The sequence below is a fragment of the Oreochromis niloticus genome, unplaced genomic scaffold, assembly GCF_001858045.2.
Source record: "Oreochromis niloticus isolate F11D_XX unplaced genomic scaffold, O_niloticus_UMD_NMBU tig00007460_pilon, whole genome shotgun sequence".
NCBI classification, from domain to species: domain Eukaryota; kingdom Metazoa; phylum Chordata; class Actinopteri; order Cichliformes; family Cichlidae; genus Oreochromis; species Oreochromis niloticus.
The window spans coordinates 154,411-178,679 of NW_020328586.1; the positions used below are offsets into that span (position 1 = coordinate 154,411).

The 24,269-nt window shown below is 41.1% G+C and overlaps 2 protein-coding genes across 8 annotated transcripts in view; one reads left to right on the top strand and one right to left on the bottom strand.

Annotated features, from left to right (window-relative positions):
* LOC102080074 (uncharacterized) overlaps positions 1-5,452 on the top strand; it is a 30,682-nt gene extending 25,230 nt beyond the window's left edge. For all 3 annotated transcript variants that reach the window (XM_019355789.2, XM_013267805.3, XM_019355790.2), the window contains 4 exons: positions 4,446-4,478; positions 4,568-4,709; positions 4,800-4,853; positions 4,936-5,452. In XM_019355789.2, coding sequence (XP_019211334.1) covers positions 4,446-4,478; positions 4,568-4,709; positions 4,800-4,853; positions 4,936-5,348 — 642 coding nt within the window. In that variant the 3' untranslated portion in view covers positions 5,349-5,452. The remainder of the gene's footprint in view (positions 1-4,445; positions 4,479-4,567; positions 4,710-4,799; positions 4,854-4,935) is intronic.
* Positions 5,453-11,068: 5,616 nt separating this feature from the next.
* LOC109200285 (coxsackievirus and adenovirus receptor homolog) lies at positions 11,069-16,068 on the bottom strand. 5 transcript variants are annotated; one of them, XM_025904871.1, is made up of 5 exons: positions 15,163-16,068; positions 13,456-14,560; positions 13,249-13,338; positions 12,797-12,886; positions 11,069-12,022 (listed from the first exon to the last, which is right to left on the bottom strand). In XM_025904871.1, exons 2-5 carry the CDS (start codon positions 14,533-14,535, stop codon positions 11,960-11,962), a joined length of 1,323 nt encoding a protein of 440 aa, XP_025760656.1. In that variant the 5' UTR covers positions 14,536-14,560; positions 15,163-16,068; the 3' UTR covers positions 11,069-11,959. The 5 variants fall into 5 exon arrangements, 4 of the variants coding, with proteins under 4 accessions (XP_025760656.1, XP_025760655.1, XP_025760658.1 ...); XM_025904870.1 differs by having other exon boundaries at positions 13,456-16,068; XM_025904873.1 differs by lacking the exon at positions 12,797-12,886 and having other exon boundaries at positions 13,456-16,068.
* Between the last annotated feature and the right edge of the window lie 8,201 nt (positions 16,069-24,269).

Genomic DNA, 24,269 nt, shown 5'->3' on the forward strand with positions numbered 1-24,269 from the left:
CAATATCTTGAGCCATGATGGTAGTGAAGGTGAAAAGAAAGCTGTAGACATGTCACTTGTTGATGGTCTTTGCACTGAAGCTGAAAACAGAGATGCAGATGTACTCATAACAAAAGATATTTCCTTTGATTCTGCTAAGCAGCAGGAGATTGAGAGCTGGCAAAGTAATGGTGTGTTTGATGAAGTGAAAGACCTGGGTCAAAAATGTGTGTCTACTAGATAGGGATGGGTATTGATAAGATTATCACGATTCCGATTCCATTTTCGATTCTGCTTAACGATTCGATTCTTTACCGATTCTCTTATCGATTTTTAAAAAAGGAGAACACTAAGGTCGATTAGCTTAGAAATTTGTTTTTATATCTTCTCTTTGAACAAGATAGAAATTTAGGAGTAACATGGCATTACAAACCCAACAGTGAGATCTTAAGAGATCAACAGCCTATGCCTCTTCAATGGGGTGTCACAGGGTCCCCAGGAAAAAAAATTGTAAATGTAAAATAATAAAATAAATATTCCTCTGTAGCAATAACAAAGTATAACATAAATTATTCTGTAGCAATTACACAAGAATATCCAGTAATGTCCCTGCCTACAATTAAACACATTCACTTACCGAAAACTGGGGGCATCTGCTGTGGCAAATGGGTGCAAGCCTTTTGCCACAAACTTAGTCACTGCTCGGTGACATTCGTCTATCCTGGCCTGAAAGGAGACGCTACCGGTAGACTGCAGTGAGAACTGCCAGCATTTGAGCCAGCCAGGCTCTGTCTGTCTCTCTTATCATGGTCACCTAAATGCAGCGCACAGTAATGGCAGGTTTTGTAATAAGGCAGATCACGCTAACATAATATGCACTGTTAGTTGATTATTTACCTGCCGCATTAACGGGAGAGCACGTGCAAATGTTACCGCTGCTGCTGGGTTGAGATTCACAAATCCGGAGCGGAATTCAAAACACAACATTCATTTAAGGTCATCGCGTGTTTTGTGAGCAAATGCTTTTGCATATTCGTAGTGTTTCCTCGCTTAAATGAAATATCTACTTTGCAAGTATTGCAAGTTGCCCTGTTGTCATCCGTTCTCGTAAAGTATAACCAAACTTTTGAGCATTTGAGCCATGTTTCCTGCCAGGTAAGCGATGCTCCGCAACGTGGTGACGTCATTCGGAGCGACTGTAATCGATAAGGGAATCGTTTGCAAAAATGGAAAACAATTCCAATGAATTGAAACAGTGGGAACCGGTTCTCAACAAGAACCAGGTTTTGATACCCATCCCTACTACTAGATGGGTCTGTACACTCAAAGAAACTACTAATGGTGTTATCCCAAAGGCTCGACTTGTGGCACGGGGGTTTGAAGAGGTAAATACTAAAGAACTACAGAAAGACTCTCCAACATGTGTGTCTGAGTCCCTCAGACTGGTGCTAGCTGTGATATGTCAAAACAAGTGGAGAGTAAATTCAATGGACATTAAATCTGCCTTCTTGCAGGGAATGGAACTGTCAAGAGAAATTGATCTTCGTCCCCCACCTGAAGCTGGCAAGGACAATGTTCTGTGGAAACTAAAATAGTGTTTATGGACTTGCAGATGCCTCACTTTATTGGTACAATAAGGTCAAAGACATTATGCTCAAAACTGGTGGTAAAATATCACAGGCTGATCCTGCAGTGTTCTATTGGCAGAATGAACAATCTGAGATTACAGGAGTGCTTGCATGTCACGTTGATGATTTCCTTTGGGCTGGTTCAAGTCACTTTGCAACTCATATCATTCCTGTACTGAAATCTACCTTCCTTGTGGGCCGTGAAGAACATGGCAGCTTTTCTTATGTTGGTATGGACATTTGTACAGTTAATGATGTAATAGAGGTGCATCAACAACTTTACATTGACAACCTACAACCGGTTCAGTTACAAGCAGCACAGGCTGTACAGAGGGATGCTTCCTTAAGTGAAACAGAATGTGAGCAACTCAGGTCAAAAATAGGACATATTTTGTGGGTTGCCAAACAAACGAGGCCTGATGTTATGTTTGACACATGTAGCCTTGGATCTAATATCAAAGATGCAACTGTACAATCTATTCATGAAGTGAACAAAGTTATCCGTAAACTTAAGGCAGAGAAAGTGACTCTTAAGTTTCAGCACTTGGGTAACAGTGAGGATTTGGCATTGGTTGTTTTCAGTGATGCTTAATTAATTGTCCTTATGGGTAAAGGAGGAAAGTTTTGTCCTATTTTTTGGCAGTCTAAAAAAATCAGGCATGTGGTCAGAAGTACACTGGCAGGAGAAACTCTTGCCGTGTCAGATGGAATAGACAGTGCTGTCTTCCTGGCAACACCTGAATTGAGTATGTTAGTGTATTGATTTAGCCTTTTTCTCATTTCAGACTAGTGTTTGTCATCAACAACTGTCTCATTCAATGTGTTGATTTGATTTGATTACATGTACTGTTTTTGTATGTAGGTGTAAGTCAAATGGACAGAACTGCAGAGTTGCAAGGCAGTTTACCCGCCACATCCTTGGAAGCTATGATGTTTGCCAGGACTGCTCACAGGAACAGATGACTCACAATCCATTAAAAGCTGTCTATTTGGAATATCTATTTGTCATCTTTGTTAGCCTAGTATTGAGGGTGCTGGGCATCCATGCCTTTTCAGGTAGTTATGAAGTACAGCTGTTGCAATAATGACAATGCAGCATCTTCTTGGCATGAATCAAAGTTTATTACAGAGACTCTGAAAACGACTCCTCCAAGCAAGCAAGCATTTATTTAGCACATTTATATAGCAACTCCCAGCTGAAAACTAAGTGCTTGTATGCTTGATATGCCAAACAATACATTGAATAAGTTTTTCTTTTAAAGTAAACACAAAAAGAACATAATATAAAATAATTAGAATTAAATTAAAACAATAAAATCAGCACACTAGACTGAATTAAAGCAGTAAAATCAGGGGACAGATTATTCAGAAAATTAGGAGCAGCAATAGAGAAGGCCCCTGTTTCCGCTGAGCTTCCTCTTGGACCTGGGTACCCCCAGGAGCAGCAGCTTGTCAGCTGACCTGAGAAACCTGGAGGGGTTAGTAAGGATGAAGAAGCTCAGAGAGGTCAGGTGGGGCAAGACCGTTTAAGCATTTTAAAACAAATATTAGAATTTTAAAATGAACTCTAGGATATACAGGCAGCCAATAGACTGAAGCCAGGATGGGAGTTATGTGCTCTCTTCTGCAAGTTCTGGTTAAAAGTCATGCAGCAGCATTTTGAACCAGCTTTGTAAACAAAAAAATTCATTTGAGCATACCCACTGTCACCAAGCAATAATTCATTATGTTTTATTCTTTCAAACTGAGCATAAGATCAGATTAACCTTTATTAGTCCCACACGTGGGACATTTTTTTGGTCATGGCAGAAAGTACAGGTTTAAGAGCAGTAAAATTTAGGAAAAATGCAATATAATGGGATAAGATTAAATAAAATGACATACTATACAACAAGATTACAACAGAATAAAGTACTATACACCTTTCCACCATGCAACCATATTTGAGAACTGTATCTGGGGAGTGCGTACAGCTTGGAAATTAATGGAAAACCAGTCCTTGTGATTCCTGTATTCCTCACCCTCTGGGGTAGAGGGATATTTTGCAGGAAAATGGGTTTCAGCGATGCAGTCTATGATTTCAGGAAATCTCCCATATTCATAAAATTGTACCTTATAATTTACTTGGGTTGTAGCATCTAGGAAGTTTATGTACTGTCTTCCCAATACACAGAAGGCCTTGCATACTCTGTGAACGAAGTTTGTTAAAACTCTTCCTGCCATCTCTGCACTCGGGTTCAGTTTTGGTACAGGCCTTCGGCCCCCTTTGATAGTATGAACTGGCCAAGCGCAGAATGGACCCAGCGGCCCCTGTGCGAGCGGCATTTGCCAAGCAGGCAGCAGCCACAGGGAGTCACAAACAGGAGTTACAGGCACTAGGTGCCCAGTGCAAAGCCATTAGTGAAACGCAGTCAGGGATCCTAACATCAATTCAGCCAGCCGTTCCGTCTGCATCTCCGCCCACTACAACTATTCTGCAAACTAAATTGAAACTGTGCAGCTTAATAAGGGGGTCCTCTCATGGGCAGTGTGCCATCACGCAACACAACAAGTTAAATTTCACCATCATAACCCTTACTGCAGGAAAGGGCAGTTTTGAAATTTAAATGATATTAGAATTGTTGTACATTACTCTAAAATCACTGCTATGAGAGTGACTTTAAGATCACAACCTGATTTGAAGCAGAATCTGATGACATTTTCTTTTACAATAAAGATATGTATGTTTTGAAATTAGATCTTTGGCTTTGTGTGTAACTGATTACATTTCAAGTTTTCTTCTACTGAGGTGTGTGATCTCAAAGTTGCTTTAACAGTTGTTTGACCATTTCTCCACAGATGGACAAGGTCACAGTGGAGGTCCCTCCTGGTGTAAGAGCACTCCAGCATAACAAATCTGAACATTACATCTAGATGAGCTAAAGTAACCATGTTTCTCTTTGTCGATCATCATTTTTCAGATGCAGCAGGCCTATGTAAGCCAAGACACAGCAAGGACTGTGAATAAGAGTTCAGAAAAAAGTGTGATTCACCAAACCAGTTGCCTGAAGAGGCTCACTTTTCATCAGTCAACTCTCTTTGAAGACCCCATACCAAGATCTGGTAACTGGAAACCAACAGCTGTGAAAAAATACACAATTACAAAGACTTTTCAGGTGAAGTGGTATTTATTTATTTCTGATGTGGTCTTAGGTAACAACAAGAAAGACCAAAGTGGAATCCCATCTGCACCAATAATCACCTCAGGTAAATATTAACACTATATTGCACAATATTAACAATGTTAAGTTAATCAACTGAAGTAAATGATTGTTTTCTTAAAATAAAGAACAAGTGAAAGAGAAAGAGGTGCAAGAAGAGCCTCTGGAGAAGATAAAGAGTGGAGCCAAAGGAGAAAAGAGAAAAGAAAAGTTACAAAAGGAGCCTCTGGAGAAGAGGAGGAGTGAAAGGAAAGGAAGGAAGAGAAAGGAAAAAGTACAGCTTGAGCCCCTGGAGAAGATGGGGAGCAAAAGGCAAAGGAGGGAAGAAAAGATACAAGCAGAGCCTCTGAAGAAGATGAAGAGTGAAGCCAAAGGAGGAAAGAGAAAAGAAAAGGTACAGCAGGAGCCTCTGGAGAAGCTGAGGAGCAAAAGGCAAAGGAGGGAAGAAAAGATACAGGCAGAGCCTCTGGAGAAGATGAGGAGTGAAGGGGGGAAAAGGACTCTGAAAATAAGGTGCAATTTATTCCATTGCTCCCAGTAAGCCCAAGAAATGCCTTATTTGAGGGCTTTTGCATTGTATTTGTTTTTGAAGATCCCCCTTTTTTATTACATAAAAGAGTTGTTAATTAAAAGTGATCGTCTAATACTGTGTCCAATGAGTTACTGTCACGTTTATTTTCTGGAATCACTGGTGCTCTCAGACTTGACATTATATAATTCCACCATATGCGAGATCAGTCAAATTAAAAAAGGAGACATGGTTCTTGAAGAAGTAAAAGTCAAAGCTTAAGACATATTGTCAGTATGTAAAGGTTGAAGCTTTGGGGTATGTTGTAGTACACAGTAAAACCATTTGATGGCACCTTGTCCTATATCTACACAAGTTTAAGTTGTAAAGTCATCAGGCTAATATGTTCACATAAACTTCATAACTTAATCAGAATGTACATAGAGGTCCTACCACTGGGGGAAAGACCAAGCACCACAATCTACCACATTTTTGGAACCACTTGCTCTCATCCGCATAGGGACCCACATTGAACTTGTTAATCTAAAAGAAAAAGTGACCACAATTTTGCATCGGTTTGCAGATTTGTTCTCCCCCCTGCCCGACTGTACTTTGCTTACAGAGCTCTATTTTCAAACACACCACTCACAGCCCTATGGGTTACTCGAGCACAACAGGCAAACTGGTCAGAAGGATTAGGCCGAAATGTTGAAATTGGGAGTGATAGAAGGGTGATAGTAGAGAAGAAAGATGTGTCTATATAAACTAGAATTGTTAATCACTTCCTAATAATCTGCTTTCTGAAACACCTGGACTATGGAGTCTTGAAGTAAAGCAATCTGGATTAAATTAAAGCCACTATAAAGCTAGTTTGATTTAACCAAACTCAGGTTGCCTCTAAAACATGGAGTGGAATCAAAATAGCTATACCAATGGCAGCAATGGCATGTTAATGGGTTCTCGTTATATGTTTTATGTTATACAGGTTTTGTGGAAGAATATAAAAATACATATAAAAAAGGTTGTTGCAGAAACTATAGGGAGAGGTTTAAGACTGGTTGGGGGGCCTGCACGTAAGGACAAAGAATAGTTGGATGAATTGCTGGCAGAAATAATGGAGAACCAACTACCTTTGGAGAACATACCAGATGATGACTATCTAGACCAGGGGTCTCAAACTCAAATGAGCCGTGGGCCACTTCTGGCACCGTCATCTCATTGGAGGGCCACTTTAGTGTCCAAGTAGTACAAAAAAACAAATACGAAAACACCCACTAATATTTCCTAAAATGTAGTGTTTTGTTTGTTTTATTTAATTCCAAATATTGTGTAACAAGACAAAACTGCAAACATGAACGCAATATTTTTCTCACTCTTATCTGAAGCATTTCAGTTTCATTTGTCATATGCAAGTTAGCGCAGGGTCAACATTGCAATGAAATGTATTTGACGAGCAGAAGACAGTCTCTCAGCAGTATAGTACAGGGTGGGCCATTTATATGGATACACCGTAATAAAATGGGAATGGTTGGTGATATTAAAGTCCTGTTTGTGGCACATTAGTATATGTGAGGGGGAAAACTCCTCAAGATGGGTGCTGACCATGGTGGCCATTTAGAAGTTGGTCATCTTGGATACAACTTTTGTTTTTTCAATAGGAAGAGGGCCATGTGACACATCAAACCTATTGGTAATGTCACAAGAAAAACAATGGTGTGCTTGGTTTCAACGTAACTTTATTCTTTCATGAGTTATTTACAAGTTTCTGACCACTTATAAAATGTGTTCAATGTGCTGCCCATTGTGTTGAATTGTCAATGCAACCCTCTTCTCCCACTCTTCACACACTGATAGCAACACCGCAGGATACTGGATGCCAGCACAGGCATCCAGTATCCGTAGTTTCAGGTGCTGCACATCTCGTATCTTCACACCATAGACAATTGCCTTCAGATGACCCCAAAGATAAAAGTCTAAGGGGGTCAGATCGGGAGACCTTGGGGGCCATTCAACTGGCCCACGACGACCAATCCACTTTCCAGGAAACTGTTCATCTAGGAATGCTCGGACCTGGCACCCATAATGTGGTGGTGCACCATCTTGCTGGAAAAACTCAGGGAACGTGCCAGCTTCAGTGCATAAAGAGGGAAACACATCATCATGTAGCAATTTCAAATATCCAGTGGCCTTGAGGTTTCCATTGATGAAGAATGGACCCACTATCATTGTACCCCATATACCACATCAAACCATCACTTTTGTTGTTCCAACAGTCTTGGAGGGATCCATCCAATGTGGGTTAGATAAGATAAGATAAGATAAGATAAGATAAGATAAGATAACCTTTATTAGTCCCACACGTGGGAAATTTGTTTTGTCACAGCAGGAAGTGGACAGTGCAAAAGTTATGAAGCAAAAATTAGAATAAAATAAAATAAGAATAAATACAGTACACAACTGTACAGAATAGAATAAAATAAAGTAAAATACTATATACAGTAGAATAAAATAGAATAAAATATACAATAAGATAAAAATAGAATAGAAATGCTATATACAACTGAGTAAAAATACAACGATGCCAGAAAAGATTATTGCACATTAGTCTTATTGCACATGTGTGGATGTGTGTGTTTGATCAGCTGCAAAAGTCTTTATTGTGGAGTCTGACAGCAGTGGGGAGGAAAGACCTGCGAAATCTCTCCGTCCCACACCGTGGGTGCCGCAGTCTCCCACTGAAGGAGCTGCTCAGTGCTGTCACAGTCTCATGCATGGGGTGGGAGATGTTGTCCAACAGGGATGACAGCTTAGCCACCATTCTCCTGTCACTCACCACCTCCACTGGGTCCAGAGGGCATCCTAGAACAGAGCTGGCCCTTTGGATCAGCCTGTTCAGTCTCTTCCTGTCCCCAGCAGAGATGTTGCCGCCCCAGCAGACCACACCGTAAAAGATGGCTGAGGCCACCACAGAGTCATAGAAGGTCTTCAGGAGTGGGCCCTCCACTCCAAATGACCTGAGTCTCCGCAGCAGGTACAGCCTGCTCTGCCCTTTCCTGTAGAGGGCGTCTGAATTATGAGTCCAGTCCAGTTTGTTGTTCAGATGAGCACCAAGGTACCTGTAGCTGTCCACAGCCTCAATGTCCATACCTTGGATGTTCAGTGGTTGCAGTGGAGGATGTTTGTGCCTGCGGAAGTCTACCACCAGCTCCTTGGTTTTACTGGCATTGATCTGGAGGTAGCTCAGCTGGCACCAGTCCACAAAGTCTTGAGTCAGTTCTCTGTACTCCTTGTCGTCCCCATCAGTGATGAGGCCGACTATTGCAGAGTCATCAGAGAACTTCTGCAGGAAGCACTGGGTGGAATTGTGGGAGAAGTCTGCAGTGTAGATGGTGAAGAGGAACGGAGCCAGAACCGTTCCCTGTGGGGCCCCCGTACTGCAGACGACCCTGTCCGACACACAGCCCTGAGTCCTCACATACTGTGGTCGGTCGGTGAGGTAGTCCAGAATCCAGGTAGTGAGGTGATGGTCCACTCCAGAGTTCTCCAGCTTGTCCTTCAGAACCGAGGGAAGAATAGTGTTGAAGGCACTGGAGAAATCAAAGAACATGATTCTCACAGTGCTCCCAGCGGTCTCCAGGTGAGCGAGGGAACGATGTAGGAGGTGAATGATGGCATCATCCGCTCCAATGCCAGGTTGGTAGGCAAACTGAAGTGGGTCCAGTGATGAGCTCACAACTTTGTTGAGATGCTGCAGTAGCTGGAGTTTGTAAGGGTGCCATTTGTGAGTAGCTAATATCCGCTGAAGGGATGTTCGACTAATGCCACTCTCCAGTGACATGCGGCGAGTGCTACGCTGTGGGCTCTTGCTGAATGAAATGTTTGAAATGTCAAAGATAAAGAATTTAAAAAATAAAGAAGATCTATGGACTTGTGCTTATGAAATAGCAAAACATAAAAAACAGATTTAACAATACTTTAATTACAGTATTTTTATTCATAATCATTGGTATCTGGTAGCTAGTACTTCAAGAAATATGGCCTTCTATGTAAGTATTGGGTCAAAAATAAATCTTTGTATTATGATGCTGGGTCATTCCAAGCACCATAATGGAATGTTGGGTGCTCTCATTTGACCTACGCAGAATTCTTTTTTTCTTCAGATTTAGTGGATTAAAAAAAAAAATTCTTAACAGCGCACTAGCTTTATATAAAAATGTAAACACAGCTTAAATGCATTAACGTGGTCATCACGATTAAGGCAATTAAAATTTTATAACGCACTCAACCCATCTGGAGCGCAGAATAGACAAATTTTTGGACAAACTCCTCCACATAACAGAGAAGGCATGTGTAACACGTTAACACCGGGTAACCGCCTACACATATTGAGCTGCGTTGACTCGTTGATGCGAATTAGCCCTTTTTAACAGGTTAACGTGTATCAGTCTGCATTAATTCATTAACACTGACAGTATTCATAATTTGTGTGAGTTTGTGTGAAAGTTTGTTTTTGCATGTGTGTGGCTAATGCTGGGCAGACACTGTGCGATTTTTTCAGTCGTGCGATTCAGCTCCTGCTCAAACTGTACAATTGACTCGCAGGGGTTAGAAGTTCATAGGTCACGATGCAGGGTCTCACACTATACGGGCCGATGCTTTGATGCGACCTGAGTGCTCACACTGTGCATCCATAAAATGAAGGTTATAACAGAAATTCTGTCGCTCGCTCTCCCTCTCTGTCTTTCACTCACATAGACACGCACACCACCACCATCAACTTTGCTAAATTGCTAATGAAAAACATTGATTGAGCAGCAGTGTAGATCGAACTATTTTCACGGTTGTTGTGGTTGTGATAATTTTGAGAGGCCACATCGAAAAGGCTCGGGTGAGCTTGCCATAGTTCTACAAGTTGTGCCTCCATCGCTTGCGTCCAGATCACATGCTGCACTGCCGTGCTGCGCCGTCTTTTTCGCTGACATTTGTGTTTGCGCGTGCGCAGTGTGAGAAGCTGCGGTGACATCCTCACGACGGTTGCGAGGATTTCAAACAGGTTTGAAATCCTCGCGACCAAGCGATTGATGATCGGGAGCTGGTCGTGAGGTGTTAATCGCTTCTTGTTACCCCACGTATACTACACGATGCACGACGCACGATGAAGGCCAAAGTCTTGGTTTAACTTTTCATGCATAATAGTCTCTTAATACTGTATTTTCAGTGCCTCAGGTCCATCGTCAGCAGCTTCTCTCATCACAAGCGATAAACTCTTATCATCCAGGAACTGTATTAACTCTATGTAGGCCTGGGCATTCTTATTTTCGTCATCTTCATCATCACTCTGCAAGACTGTGGCTTTTAGACCTTGTAGTATAAGATGTCCCCAAAATTTTGTCTCCCCCAGTTCATAATTCTTCTCATCTCTGTGAAAAGTTAACCTTGCCCATCAGCCACTGGGTTCATTTGCACGCTTGACAAATGAGGGCATACATAACAACTAACTCAACATTAACCCTTTCACTTTATGGACCTGATCATGTTTCTTTACCAATGATTTTTGTCCTTACAGACACTGGTTTAGCTCAGTGGGATGAACAGGTAACCATATGCTACATGGCTGACCTGGGGGTTCTTTGCTGTCTTTTCCTCTTTCTCTCCCTCTAATTCCCTGTCAATCTCTACAGAATATATAGCTAAAAATATATATATTTATGATAATAATAAAACGTTTTGTCCTTACATACAAGGGAGTTAAATGGAGATATCAGGTTCAATACTGACATTTAGGTGTGACCCAACATCTACATATAGTCAAGCCCTGTGACCCACCATCACAATACAGACAATATAGACAATGAGAAGAGGTTTGCAAAGAGCTGTTGGGTCTCATATTGAGATTTTGCGTTTAACTCAACATCTCATCATTGAACCCAATTTGTCAATACAAGACCCTGTTGTTAGGTCATATCCAACATGATTTTGGTGTGTTGTGATCATAACACCCAACATGTCTTTACTGCACTTGGAATGTTGGGTCATTCTATCCATATCCTAAATTCAAATGTTTTTCACCCAATACTTATGTATTTCCTAAAGAACTAGTTATGTATTTCTTACATTCACTGGAATTATTTCCAAAAAGAACTTATGTTAAAATCATGTTTAAACATGATTTTTGTATTTTCTCTTCAATAAAACACAATAAAAGAATTCCGCATATCTGAAGTTTCTTTGTTTTATTCGAACATTTAGTACACAGCTATCGGCAAGTACTTTGATTTTTTCCATGAAAAACAGAATGAAGTTTGTTTGTCCTCAAGGACAATTACAGCAGTGGCCAAAAGTAAAACTTCATTTTTATTTCTCAGCAAATGTGATTGTTCTTCACTAGATCACCTAAGTATGTAAAACTTATTTAAATAACAACTGAAATGGCAGAGTGAATGAAAAGTAGAATTAGACTTTGTGCCACTCCCAAAACTTTTGACCATGGCTATGCTGATCCTCTTTTGTTACTCAGGCTTTAATCTTTAAAGATTGGTTGTAACAGACCACTAAACCAGAAAGAGAACAGTATTAACATTATGTTTGCTTTGAAGGACAAACATATTTCTTCCTCAAAAGCAGTATAAACAATTTGCTTGTCCTCAGGGTTCTGGAAGTTGCATATCTTGGTCATCCACTGTGACTGAGTCATCCACCTTTTTTGGCTATAACACAAAAGTGGAAAAAAAATATTATTGGCTATTTAGGACATAGGGCCATTCTTAAATATTACACAGAATGTTCACATGTAAATCAGTGGGTCTTCAATGTGTCTCTGAAAGTAAGCTCATTAAAGTTCAATAAAATGTATCAAGATCGACAGATTTTCAAAATTAAGCATTCATTATGTGATTTGGTATAACAACAGCAATGAAGAGTTTCCACTTCGCAGTACTCTGACAATTGAGATTTCTTTCTGACATCTGTTTTCCTTTGAGCCAGTCAAACGCAAATGTCTTGCCTTGAAGAAAAAATATGATCATTAATACTCTAGTCAGCTGAAGTCCTGGTTTCAGGATTATTGTAATACAGAATAACTGATTGCTCTTACTTCACTATTATGGATTATAGATTCTGGCAACTGCAGGAAAAATGAGCAGTGCTATTGGCCCCCAAGGCCTTGATTAAGGACAACTATAACCCAAGAATACACTGATTGTACTGAACCTCATTGTTTTCAAGGGCCTTCTCATCTGGGTTAACACGTCCTTGGACTGACTTTTCAATAAGAGAGAGCAACATTTATAATTTTATAACAAATTTCAAAAAGGCTCAGGTTGTCAACCCTCGTACATTCAAAGTGTTTAGGCTACCACTTCATCAACTGTAAACTAAATCACTATTTTAAATTAAAGTTGTGTTGCCTTAACAACATCAGCTAAATCAGGACACAGATGTGCACTTGATGTATTTTGCATGTATATTTAAATGTTACTCACAAGATCTTTCTCCTCAGTAAAGATGAACTTATTGTCTTTGTCCTTACACATGAACCCTGCATCCCTGTTTTCATACACTCCCAAAAGATCCTTTTGAAACATATATAACTTAATTAGACTGCCAGTTCGTTAATACTCACTGGTGCTACACCACAGTCTATTGCACCGTGGTTCATTGCACTACATCTCATGGTTGTAATGTTATGATTTTTTAATGGGGAGAGCAAAGTCTGAAAATAAAAAGGTGATTTTTTAAACTTTTTATTTTAAGGGACCCACAGGTAGAAATGGGTCTTGTATTTATTTATTTTTTTTACACCAAATGGCAAAATGGCTCACGTTTTTAGCACTGATACACAAGTGATCAGGCAACCACATCATGAACTCTAAACTAAATAAATGTTTCACATGACACACACTTGATGTATTTTGCATATTTAAACATTACTCACAAGATCCTTCTCCTCAGCGAACATGAACTTATTCTCTTTGTTCTTGCACATGAACCCTGCATCCATGTTTTCATACACTGCCATAAGATCCTTTTGAAACATATGCAACTTAATTAGACAATTGTAAGTTTAAGTTAAAAAGACCATATTATGTACAACAGCAAGCATTCAGTTATGAATTGGTGCTATATATTAACATTTTCTCACCTTTACACTATGGGTGCTTTCCAAAGATCCAGGCCCCAGGTTATGACTTTTAATTGATAGGCATTTTTGAGGAGGGAGTTCATCCATCAATATTTCATTGCCAAACACTTTTCCATTCTTTTTTCTGCGGTAGCAGATAATGACTCGAATGACAGTGATGATAAGGATGATCATCACAATTATACTGATAACAATTGCCGCTGTTGTTCCAGATCCATTGTTAATGGTCTGTGGTGATGTACGATTTAAGGGGGAGCTGAGTGTAACCTCACACACTTCATTGTTAATGGTCTGTGGTGATGTACGATTTAAGGGGGAGCTGAGTGTAACCTCACACACTTCCATACCAACAAGGCTTACGACCACACACCTGTAAGTTCCAGTGTCACTCTCTGTGATCTTGCGTAAATACAAGTCACCAGCTTTAGTGTCAACAAAGGCACTTTGAGGCAACATCTTGTTTCCGTTTGCCTTAGACCAGTTGTAATCCAGAGGGGGAGTACCTTGTGAGGATCTACATTTCATCCTGAGGTTGTTTCCTTCCTCTGCTTCACCATCTATGTAGCATACTGGTGTACTTGGCCTCTCCATTACGAACAGGTTAAAATTTTTCATACCAAACTCAGGTAACCTTTTCACCTTGCATTGGTAAGTTCCCATATCTGTCAGCTTCAGGTCAAGGATTCTTAATGATGCATCACCATCTTGGGGATCAGGAGAGGCAAAGTGGACCCTATTCTTTAACGGCTCATATAGATTACTGTATAACACACCTCCAGTATACCAGATAATGATCTCGTCATCCTGCTGTCTATCTGAAGGCACAATGTTCCACTCTATTTCCGTATATCCCAAGTTTTCAGATTCAAGGACAAACTCACAATTAAGGGTAACACTGGAATCTCTTGCCACATAATAGTTTTTTATGTGTGAGGTTATTTCTAGAGCACAGACTGAGTCTTTGGTCAGGGAGTACAATATTCCCATGAAGATCAAAAGCCATAGCCCAAACGTTATGTTGAAATATCTTGTCCTCAGTGGCATAGATGAGATGCAGCAGTTCTTTTGCTGAAACATCATTCTGTGGTTCACTGCCTGGATCAAACTGTAAAGGAAAGGATGATCAAATTGCTATTATTATGTATTATTATTATTGTTGCCATTGATAATGTTTGGGGATTTTCACTCAAAACAAGTTTGCTTGGTTTTTATTTTAAATGAGATACTTCCATGGCATAACAAAGTATTTTTATGTGAAATTTTTACTGTTTAAATGAGTAACTTTCATGTGTCATTTTAAATTACACGTTTTACTTATGGCAAATTTACTTATGTCATTCTGCAGAGATTTAAAGACAGTAGTATGGTTCTTACGATATCGGAGTTGTGTTAGAAAAAACATCATTTGAGTTTTTACTGTAAAGGGTCTTATACGGTCAAAGTGGATTTTCGCTTACAATGGAATACAAAAAGGATAACTTTATTTTTACGACTTTCAGCTGTAGTTTATCTACAGTTTCTTCTAATTCCTACCGCTAGCTCGCAAATTTCACACTTAATAACACTTTTAAAAAACAGAAAGAAAAACAATGCTTTAAGACCCCACTCTAAAACAGCACTGTAGCAAATAATCACAGACTAAAATAAAGCATTCAAATAGGACTTAAACAGAAATCATCACAAATAACATCTAGTTTTAACTCTTACCTCGAAGTGAGCTGCCAGCGTGATGAAATTTGAAGACTGAAGATGTTGGCCAGAAAAAAAAAATTGCCGCCCCTGACAGCAGCCAATCAGAAGGGACTATGTCATAAGCTAGATGGTAAGGTGGGGGATGGGTGTTGTGAGAGTCTAGAAAAATCATGGAAGATGAACTCAAAGGTACCAGCTCTAAAACTCCACACCAGTTGGTGGCGGTAATGCACCATTTTGCTATTTGCTAACCACCAATAAACAATATAAATAACAATAAGAAGATACAGATCTCAGGTCTGAAGCCCAACTTTTAAAAGTTACATGAATTAAGGTCTGTACAGGCACATTGTAACAACCCTTATTATGGCATAGCATCACTTAAAATGTGACATCCTATTATTGTAGTAATTGGACAGTCTCCTAGTGTGAGTGCAGCAGCAGCCAGTACAGCTGAGCATGCATCTGTTTACAGTAACCGTACCATTGTAACAGGCTGTCGGGGAACAGGACAGGGGAAACGTAAACAGAACACACTCACATGAGACAGAGACCTTCAGAATAAAACAGGAAACTCACAGACACAGAACTGGACAAGACACTGAACTAAACAGACAGATTCACAAACAGACAGTGTGACACCATAGACAGACAGAGACACAGACGCAGACTCATAAACAGGCATAATGACATCAAGGACAGACGGGGGGAACATGGAAGGAGGACCAGGACAGGCACAGAACAGAAACCTAACAAAATGGCGAATAATAATGAAATACCTAATCAGAATAACGAAAGCATAAAGAAACATAAAACACTGAGACGGCAGACTCAGGACCATGACAGCTGTCGGCTTTCAGCCCCGACTGTGTCCATGCCGTCTGGTGAGAAAGCCAACATCTCACTGATTCTGATGCGTCAGCGGGTCCGCGCTTTGTGTTTACGTCTTTGTGCAGAATCGGTGTACCTGCTCTCATTTACTGTTTTAGCTGTTTGGTGGTTGTTGAAATGTAGTAATATGTATATTAAAAATCGATTCGGGATTTTAATGAATCGATATCACGTTATCCAAGCTAGAATCGATTTTAATCGATAATCAAAACCCGCTCCTAGTAACTGTGTAATCATGCTTATGTACATCTGGATAATGACACAAACTAGTGTTTGGTGCTTCACTTTTTAATAAACTAAAATCAGACAGTTGTCAATTGACCAGACAGAAATCAGATTATAGGATCTGTAGTGTTGTTTATTTATATTATGGTGCTTATCATTTGTGATATTTATTACTGTGTGCATACTTTATTAGGAGAGATGAAATAAAATAAAATCTCTTCCTTGCTGGTTCCATCAAAGAAGAAACGCTCAAGTAACTATGTAACACGTACGTAATCCAATTCCACAACACAATGTGATGGGAAATCAGCAACTGTGTTTTGCTGCCCATTTTATTTCGAATATGGCGTGAACTGGTGAACCAGTCCCTGAATCAGTCACGTGGTACGGACTGCCCGCGAGGCCTCGAACGTCACTGCATACGTAATCAAAGCAAGCCTCGATACGCGCTTCGCAAAAACGCCCCCAAGATTACCCGACATACGATTCGACGCTTCGACACAGGACACATCACTACTGAGAACCCAAAATCCACATTAAGTTAAGTTAAGTTACACATTAACTCAAACAGAATTACACCATGTAAGATAAAATCATGAAGAAAATGATTCATCTTCTCTGTATATGTACTTAGTACTCAGGATTTGTAGGCTTAGTGTTGACTAATGAAAGAAAGTTGATGTAAGCAATCGGTAAAGCTTTGAGAACTGTAACCCCTTAAGTTCCGTTTGTGTGGAGAATGACAGTCTAGTAAGTCATTTAATGTTTTATAATTTGTTGGCCTGAATACTTTGAACATAGTGATAGAAAACTTGTGCTATGCTGCCATTGTTAGTGAGAAGAAAACCCCAGTTTCTGTCTATTTGCCCCTTGAATTTTAAATTTGTCTTTTAATCTTTAGGAGGTGAGTTCCTTGCAAAAAAGAAAGCCAGGGGATACTGGGTTGGGTGAAAAGGGTGTGCTGACCCAAGTTAAAGAAGAGGTGAGTCTGACTAAACTAGTTTTAGTGTTGTACAAATAAATTTGTTATATCAACTCATAAAATTTCACAAGGTAAAATCATGAAAAAAAGTCAATTTTCTCTGTATAATTACTTAGTATTCAGAACTTGTAGGCCTAGTGTTGACTAATGAAAGAAAGTTGATGTAATCAATCAGTTGGCAAAATAATCCATGTGTCTTCTCTCTGAGGATCCAGAAGAGATGGTGAGAGTGCTATCAGTCTGGTCTTTGTGTTATAGTGGTTCTGAATCCAAGTTTCCTGGGTGCATTATTGGCTATAGCAAATCTTTTCTTTAAGCTAGGACTTGGCATAACAAGGTAAAGGAATCAGAAGCAAGTAATTAATTGTCAGATTATTAGGAAGTGGAGATTCTTAAGTGTTCTTGGTGTGCAAGTGGCTTAACTCACACCAAATTAAAACATAAAAGCTAAAATCTTGAGGAACATTTATAACTTTTGGGAGATTTAACTGAATGACCATACACAGGTCCTCCCTGCTTTACAAGACATATTGAGAAGACACTGATTTACATATAAGCATCTTCCCACATAGCAAAATTGGTATGGCCCGGATCTGGCCCACATAAAGTGCTTACACATGGCCCACATACCATAAAGAATGACAGCCCTTTGGTGGCCCAGATCTGGTTTGCCAGATGTGGCCCACACAAGGCCAGTTGCAGACACACTGTTGGTCCTGTGCTGGTCCATGTGTGGATTACCTCTGGCAAACCTGATCTGTGCCACCAAAGGGCTGTCATTCTTTGCAGTATGTGGGCCATGTGTAAGTTGTGTGCAGCCACGGCCCACGGGCCAGTTGTAGACACACTGCTGGCCCTGTGCTGGCCCAGAAATGTTTCAACTCTGGCCCCAGATGTCAACCTAACGTGTACCTTAATCAAGCCATGTAATAACAACATGTTCCAGAATATAATAGTGCAAAAGTAACATGATGAAACTCCATTCAGACAATGAATGGACTCTTATATAACGCTTTCCTACTCTCCCGGATTACTCCATACAACATGCCACATTCACCCAATCACACACTTTCTTTAAACTGAGTCCTTCCCAACACTCAAGCACATCTTGGTTGGTTGTAGGAGTAGCCTTACTCAGGGCAGAACCAGGTTGTCATGTGTCTAGCTGAGGAAGTTGAGTGCAAAAGAAAATTCATTAACGCTCAACCTTTCACAAACCAAGAGGAGTGTCAGTTTTCAGCAACATTTGTCTGGGAAGGAGACAAGCCAAGGACAAGCCCCCCAAACTCAGACCTGGGCCTGCTGAAGGCCGCCAGGGATTGGTAGATGCAAGTGGACTTGGATCAGAGGCTAATTCTTCCCATAGAGATCATAACAACTACTCTGCGACCAGATCTCGCCCATTGGTCTAACTCCTGAAAACCTGCGTACGTCATTGAGCTGATGGTACCATGGGAGGAAGCAATTGAGGAAGCATTTGAGCGTAAGAAGCTGAGCTATGCCAACTTGGCAGCTGAGGCAGAGGACAACGGCTGGAACATCAAGGTGCGCCCAGTGGAAGTGGGGTGCAGGGGCTTTGTTGCTAGTACAACAGCAAAACTGCTTAGAGAGATTGGAATCAGAGGACAGGCGCAACGGCAGGCTATAATGGTGTGTTCACACCGAACGCGAGCGAAAACGCCCCCGACGCCCCTAATTTGACACGTGCACATTCGCACCTCGACGCGTGTCCAACACAAATCCATCGCGCCTCAAAATTGCATATTTTGACGCGCAGGAACCGGAAATGTGGGAGGGATGTGGGAGGGATGTGGGAGGAAGTTGTGCCAGACAGTATCTTTGCTAGATGGCAGCTGTTGAGCTAGCGTTTGAAGAGAGAGTCTCCCTTCTCTATTTACTGTGGAGAGCAGAGCAGCGGCATTAAGGATGTCCTCGCCGTACCTGGGTCCATCAGGTCCTCCAGAGGCGTGAGCAGTTTGGTGAGTTTCACCACTTGCTCCAGGAGCTGCGCCTGGATGACGGCCGATTTCAGCGATATCACCATCTTTCACTCGCCCAGTTTGAGGACCTGCTGTCCCGCGTCGGTCCCATAATCGCCCGCCTAGACACCAACTACAGGCGCTCAATCCCACCTGCAGAGCGCCTGTCCATCTGCCTGAGGTTAGTAAAAGTGTTTAATACGGTAGTCCTTTATTGATACCTGTGCTAATATATGCTAAACTATCGTTTATACACTGCTAACATAGATGTGGTATGCTAACAGTGAATGCCGTCGGTGTTTACTGATAGCAAACTGTGGTATGGAGATGACTGTTTATAATATTTCTAGTGATACTCGAAAGGCCTCATCAAGTCCCGATTTAATTCGATTTATGCTGTTATCAGTGTTAGCAATGATAGCATGGCTGTGGTGTCATATCAATGTATGCTCTCGTTGTTTTGTGATATCAAACTGTGGTATGAGGACCACTGTGGGTTAATCTTTGTAGTGATACTCACTCCTTTTTTATTTTTATTTAGACCTGGTTTAATTCTGGTATAGTTGAATATTTGTATATAATCCCTGCAGCTTTCAGACTCTATAACAGGGGTCACCAGCCTTTCTTAAAACTGAGAGTTAGATAAAATTGTGAACCGTTTGGTTCATCTTTAGTTATATGGTTCTATCTAGCATATTCTATCTTGATAAGCTATGTCTTATCACAGGTTAATTTTTCAAAAATATTAACAATGATTTAAGCAAGGAAAGGGCTACATGTCAACATACAACTCTTGCAACTCTTGACATGTCTAGGAATTATGAGTGATTGGCTCACTGTAGTGGTGAAAGTTGCTACCAATCAAATTATGATATGGTAAAGTTAAAACAAAACAACTGACTGTTTTATATTATATCTAATATATATTATGTAATTATCATCATAATTACATAATGTTTTATGTAAGATTTATGTTTTGTAATTTAAATCTGACATCACAAAAGTATTTTGGAATTTGAATAATGTATAATAATAATGTAACTGCAGTACACATAATACTAATTTTGAACAATTTTGTCCAGGTTTCTTGCCACCGGGGACTCCTTCAGGACCATCACGTTCAGTTTCAGAGTCGGTGTGTCCACGGTGTGCCAGATCACCCCCCAGGTAGCGACGGCCATCTGGGACTGTCTAATGGACGACTTCATGGCTGTGCCTTCACTTGGAGACTGGCGGTCCATCACAGAGGGATTCCAGGAGCGCTGGAACTTCCCTCTCTGCTGTGGAGCTCTGGATGAGAAGCACGTCCAGACAAAGGCACCCCATATATCATATAGGAGACACATACTGTGAAAAGATTTTGTTTATTATTCAAATATGCTTTGCTTGTAACTGTGTAAACCTCTGAATGATATGCTGTGATTGTGTAAACTCTGAATGACGATTCACCCTGATAAACATGAAGCTTTGCCTATGCTTATCATATGCCTGTGAAGACAAGTTCCTGTGTAAAGAGGAACGGAAAGTTCCACATAAGCAGATGTTTAGTATAGTATGAGTAGTAATATAGCTATAGCTTTTTTTGGCCCCCACCCCCACAATGGGATTCTTAATTCTGCAACAGCTAGACAGAGGGGGGTTACAGTTAGACCCCCTACAGTCAGCAGAAGAGGTCATCCTTATCAAGAGCATCTCAATTGTACTGCCATAGTTTTCAATACAAACAGTCTCCTTTATCGTATGGCAGAGGGCCGGCGGTGCCAGGTCCATCGGTGCCACCATTACACTTTCACCTTTTGTTTACACCTTTATCTCTGCATCTCAGAGGTCACCTGAAACCAAGCCCAACCCCAAGGGGCGGTAACGACACCTCCTAGAGGACTGCTCCAATACATATAAAAACGGTCTCTTTCACCATTTGGAACATCAACAGAGCAACCTAAAGAACACCTCTAACTAAGGAGTGCAGGATGACATCTGTATCAACCATGACGAGCAGCCTGGACATCGCCCAAGCAACAGAAGCTCTAGGTACGTCTACAGGCGTATGCCGGGGCCCTCACCGCAAAAAGCAACGCTGTGAAAACGTCGTAGATGGGACTGAATTTAAGTTAGAATATCGAGGCAGTAACGGGTATGTGTATACCGTTAAATATACCAACGGAGCAGTTATACTTCGTGTAGATTGTGGTGAGGGAGTGTTTTGGGGGGAGTCACAACGCATGTCTACTAGAAACTGGAAACTCTTTCGCACTGTTGTTTGTGCGGACTTGGACAATGTGGGCTTCCCAGAGATGCTGTATGTTTCCCAGTGGAACAGTCCAACAGGCCCAGAGCTTTACAGGGTCGAGGCTGATCGTTTCAACCGTAGCCCCGATGACTTTATTTTTCTCAGCGTATGTGATGACAGGGAAAGTTATATAGCGGCCAGAGGGGTTGAAAACTGGAGGTTAAATCCTTACCCTCTGAGCATAGAAGAGCGCACTACATGGTTTAAGGATATGTTTTTTATACAGTGGTGCGACTGGAGAGCTATGCTGCATATGTTTAGCAAGGTTGACGACGCCATCAAGAGAGATAGACTCAACACTGCGTACGAGGGTATTAGAAAACGCCTTGTTTTTGATGATTTCGCGACTTGCCCGAAGACTGGCTTGCCTTCTACCCTGTGCAAACCTAAAATCATAAGGCCGTCCGACAACTAAATAAACCAAATGGTAGGTTAAATATATGTGCGTGTGTGTGTGTGTGTGTGTGTGTGTATCTAAGCAACAAAATATAAAATTTTATTGTTCCCATTTTCAGAGCGAGACACGCAACCGTGGGACCTCACAGACTCACCACCCCCATCGCTGTTAATCCAGACCCCACCATCTCCACCCCCCTCTCCACAGCTGCTGCTGCAGGATCCTACAGGATCGGGGCTGTTTGAGGAAACCATTATCGACATCAAGCTTGCAACCCACCATCTGCTGATGTTGGCGCTAAACGAGTTTCTACAGGATACATGCTACGGATGTCAAATATCTCACCCCAGTCAGGTGCAACACAGCTGCTTGCTCGAATTGCCCGAGTATTTCTTTGACATCTACTATGACGATGTGATGATAAGGCTCAAGACAGACCGATTCATCCCCGCCATACGCCTGTTTGTGCGCTCGTACACAGTCGATGGGACTGGAACACAATTCAGCCGGATTGCAGAACACACCATGACCGAACTGAGATCATCAGAACATATAGTATGCGCAATTAACGACAACATTGTGCAGTTGCTAGAAGCAAGTCGTTATGACCGACGTGCTAACCAGCCATGCTTCGCATGATTGGTAACTACTGGGCTGGGAGACACCTGGTTTAATGTATGCTGTTCAGTATTCATTGTCTGTGTGAATGAAATAAAAAGACGTGTTAACACCGACAGCTTTATCATTTGTGTCTTGCATGCATCATGGAAAACACCTTGTATAAAATTTATCATGATCCGGCCCATCCGGCTGGCTTGGCCAGTTTAAATAAGCTCCGTATAGCTACCGCTGAGGCAATAGGTGTAAAACCCTCATTATCACAGGTTAAACATTATTTAGAACGAGACGACACTTACACACTCCATAAACCAGCTAGGATCCACTTTCCCAGAAATAGAGTATTGGTTAATGGAATCGACAAACAGTTTCAAGCCGATCTGGTTGATATGTCTGAATACATGACAGATAATGATAATGTTAGATACCTGCTAACATGTATAGATGTATTCTCAAAATATGCATGGGTTAGATGTCTCACAACCAAGACGGGCCCAGCCGTAGCAGCCGGTTTCGAGGATATACTTGCTGAGGGAAGGATCCCTATGGAACTACAAACAGATGAAGGCAAAGAGTTTTATAATACAACCTTTAAACAGCTAATGAAGCGATATAACATCAAACACTTCTCAACAGCTAGTGAGGTTAAATCTAGTATTGTTGAAAGATTCAACCGCAGCTTCAAGGGTAGAATGTGGAAGTACTTAACATCCGTCAACTCAAGGAGATATGTACACTTTCATCCCCGAGCTCACACAGGCATATAACAATGCTTATCACAGATCTATCCATATGGCCCCAGCTGAGGTAAATAAGGATAATGAGAAGCTGGTCTTTAACACTCTGTACAAAACCAAGCCTCAGAGGAAAGTGCGTTTTAAATTTAATGTTGGCGACACAGTACGAATATCAAAACTGAGAGGAGTGTTTCGAAAAGGATACGAACAAACCTACACCGATGAGATTTTCACAGTCAAAGAACGTATAGGGAGACAGCCCCCAGTGTACAGACTAGCCGATCTAGCAGGAGAGGTGTTGAAAGGCACATTTTATGAGCCTGAAATACAACGGGTGATTGTTGATAAAAACAAAACATTTAAAATTGAAAGCATATTGGCTAGAAAAAAGGTGGGCCGCAAAAAGATGGCTCTAGTAAAATGGCTAGGATGGCCAACAAGTTTTAATTCATGGATTCCAGAAAAAGACATCATCGAGGTGTGATTAACCCTGATGACACAGCTCTGCAGGCATTCATTCACCACCGTGCAGAGACAGAGTAAAGAAGGATGGATAAAAAGAACAACAAGGCTGGTTTTTATGTGACCCTCTTCTCAAATGCGTCAGCTCATGTTTACCCAGGCAATAAGATATCTAATCTTAGAACAAAGTTAGCAAAACCTGTTGTTTTGAATCATCAGTATGAGGTAGCTGTTATAGAGATACAGTACCCGCGCACTTGGCTGTCTTTTCCACAAGCAGATTCGCGAGTAGAAATTTATAACCCTGTCAAAGATGACACCCTATCCGTAACAACGATTGAGCTGTCTGTGGGTCATTATACCTCTGTGGAGCAGATAATAAAAGAATTTAATTTGAAATGCCAACAGCAACCAGGCACGGCGGACATTAAAACACAATACAACACCGTTAGTAACTATGTAGGTGTTATGGGGCCTAGAGGCAGCGTTCTCACATTTAGAGGGAGACTGGCAGAAATCCTAGGATTCAAAACAGAAGAAC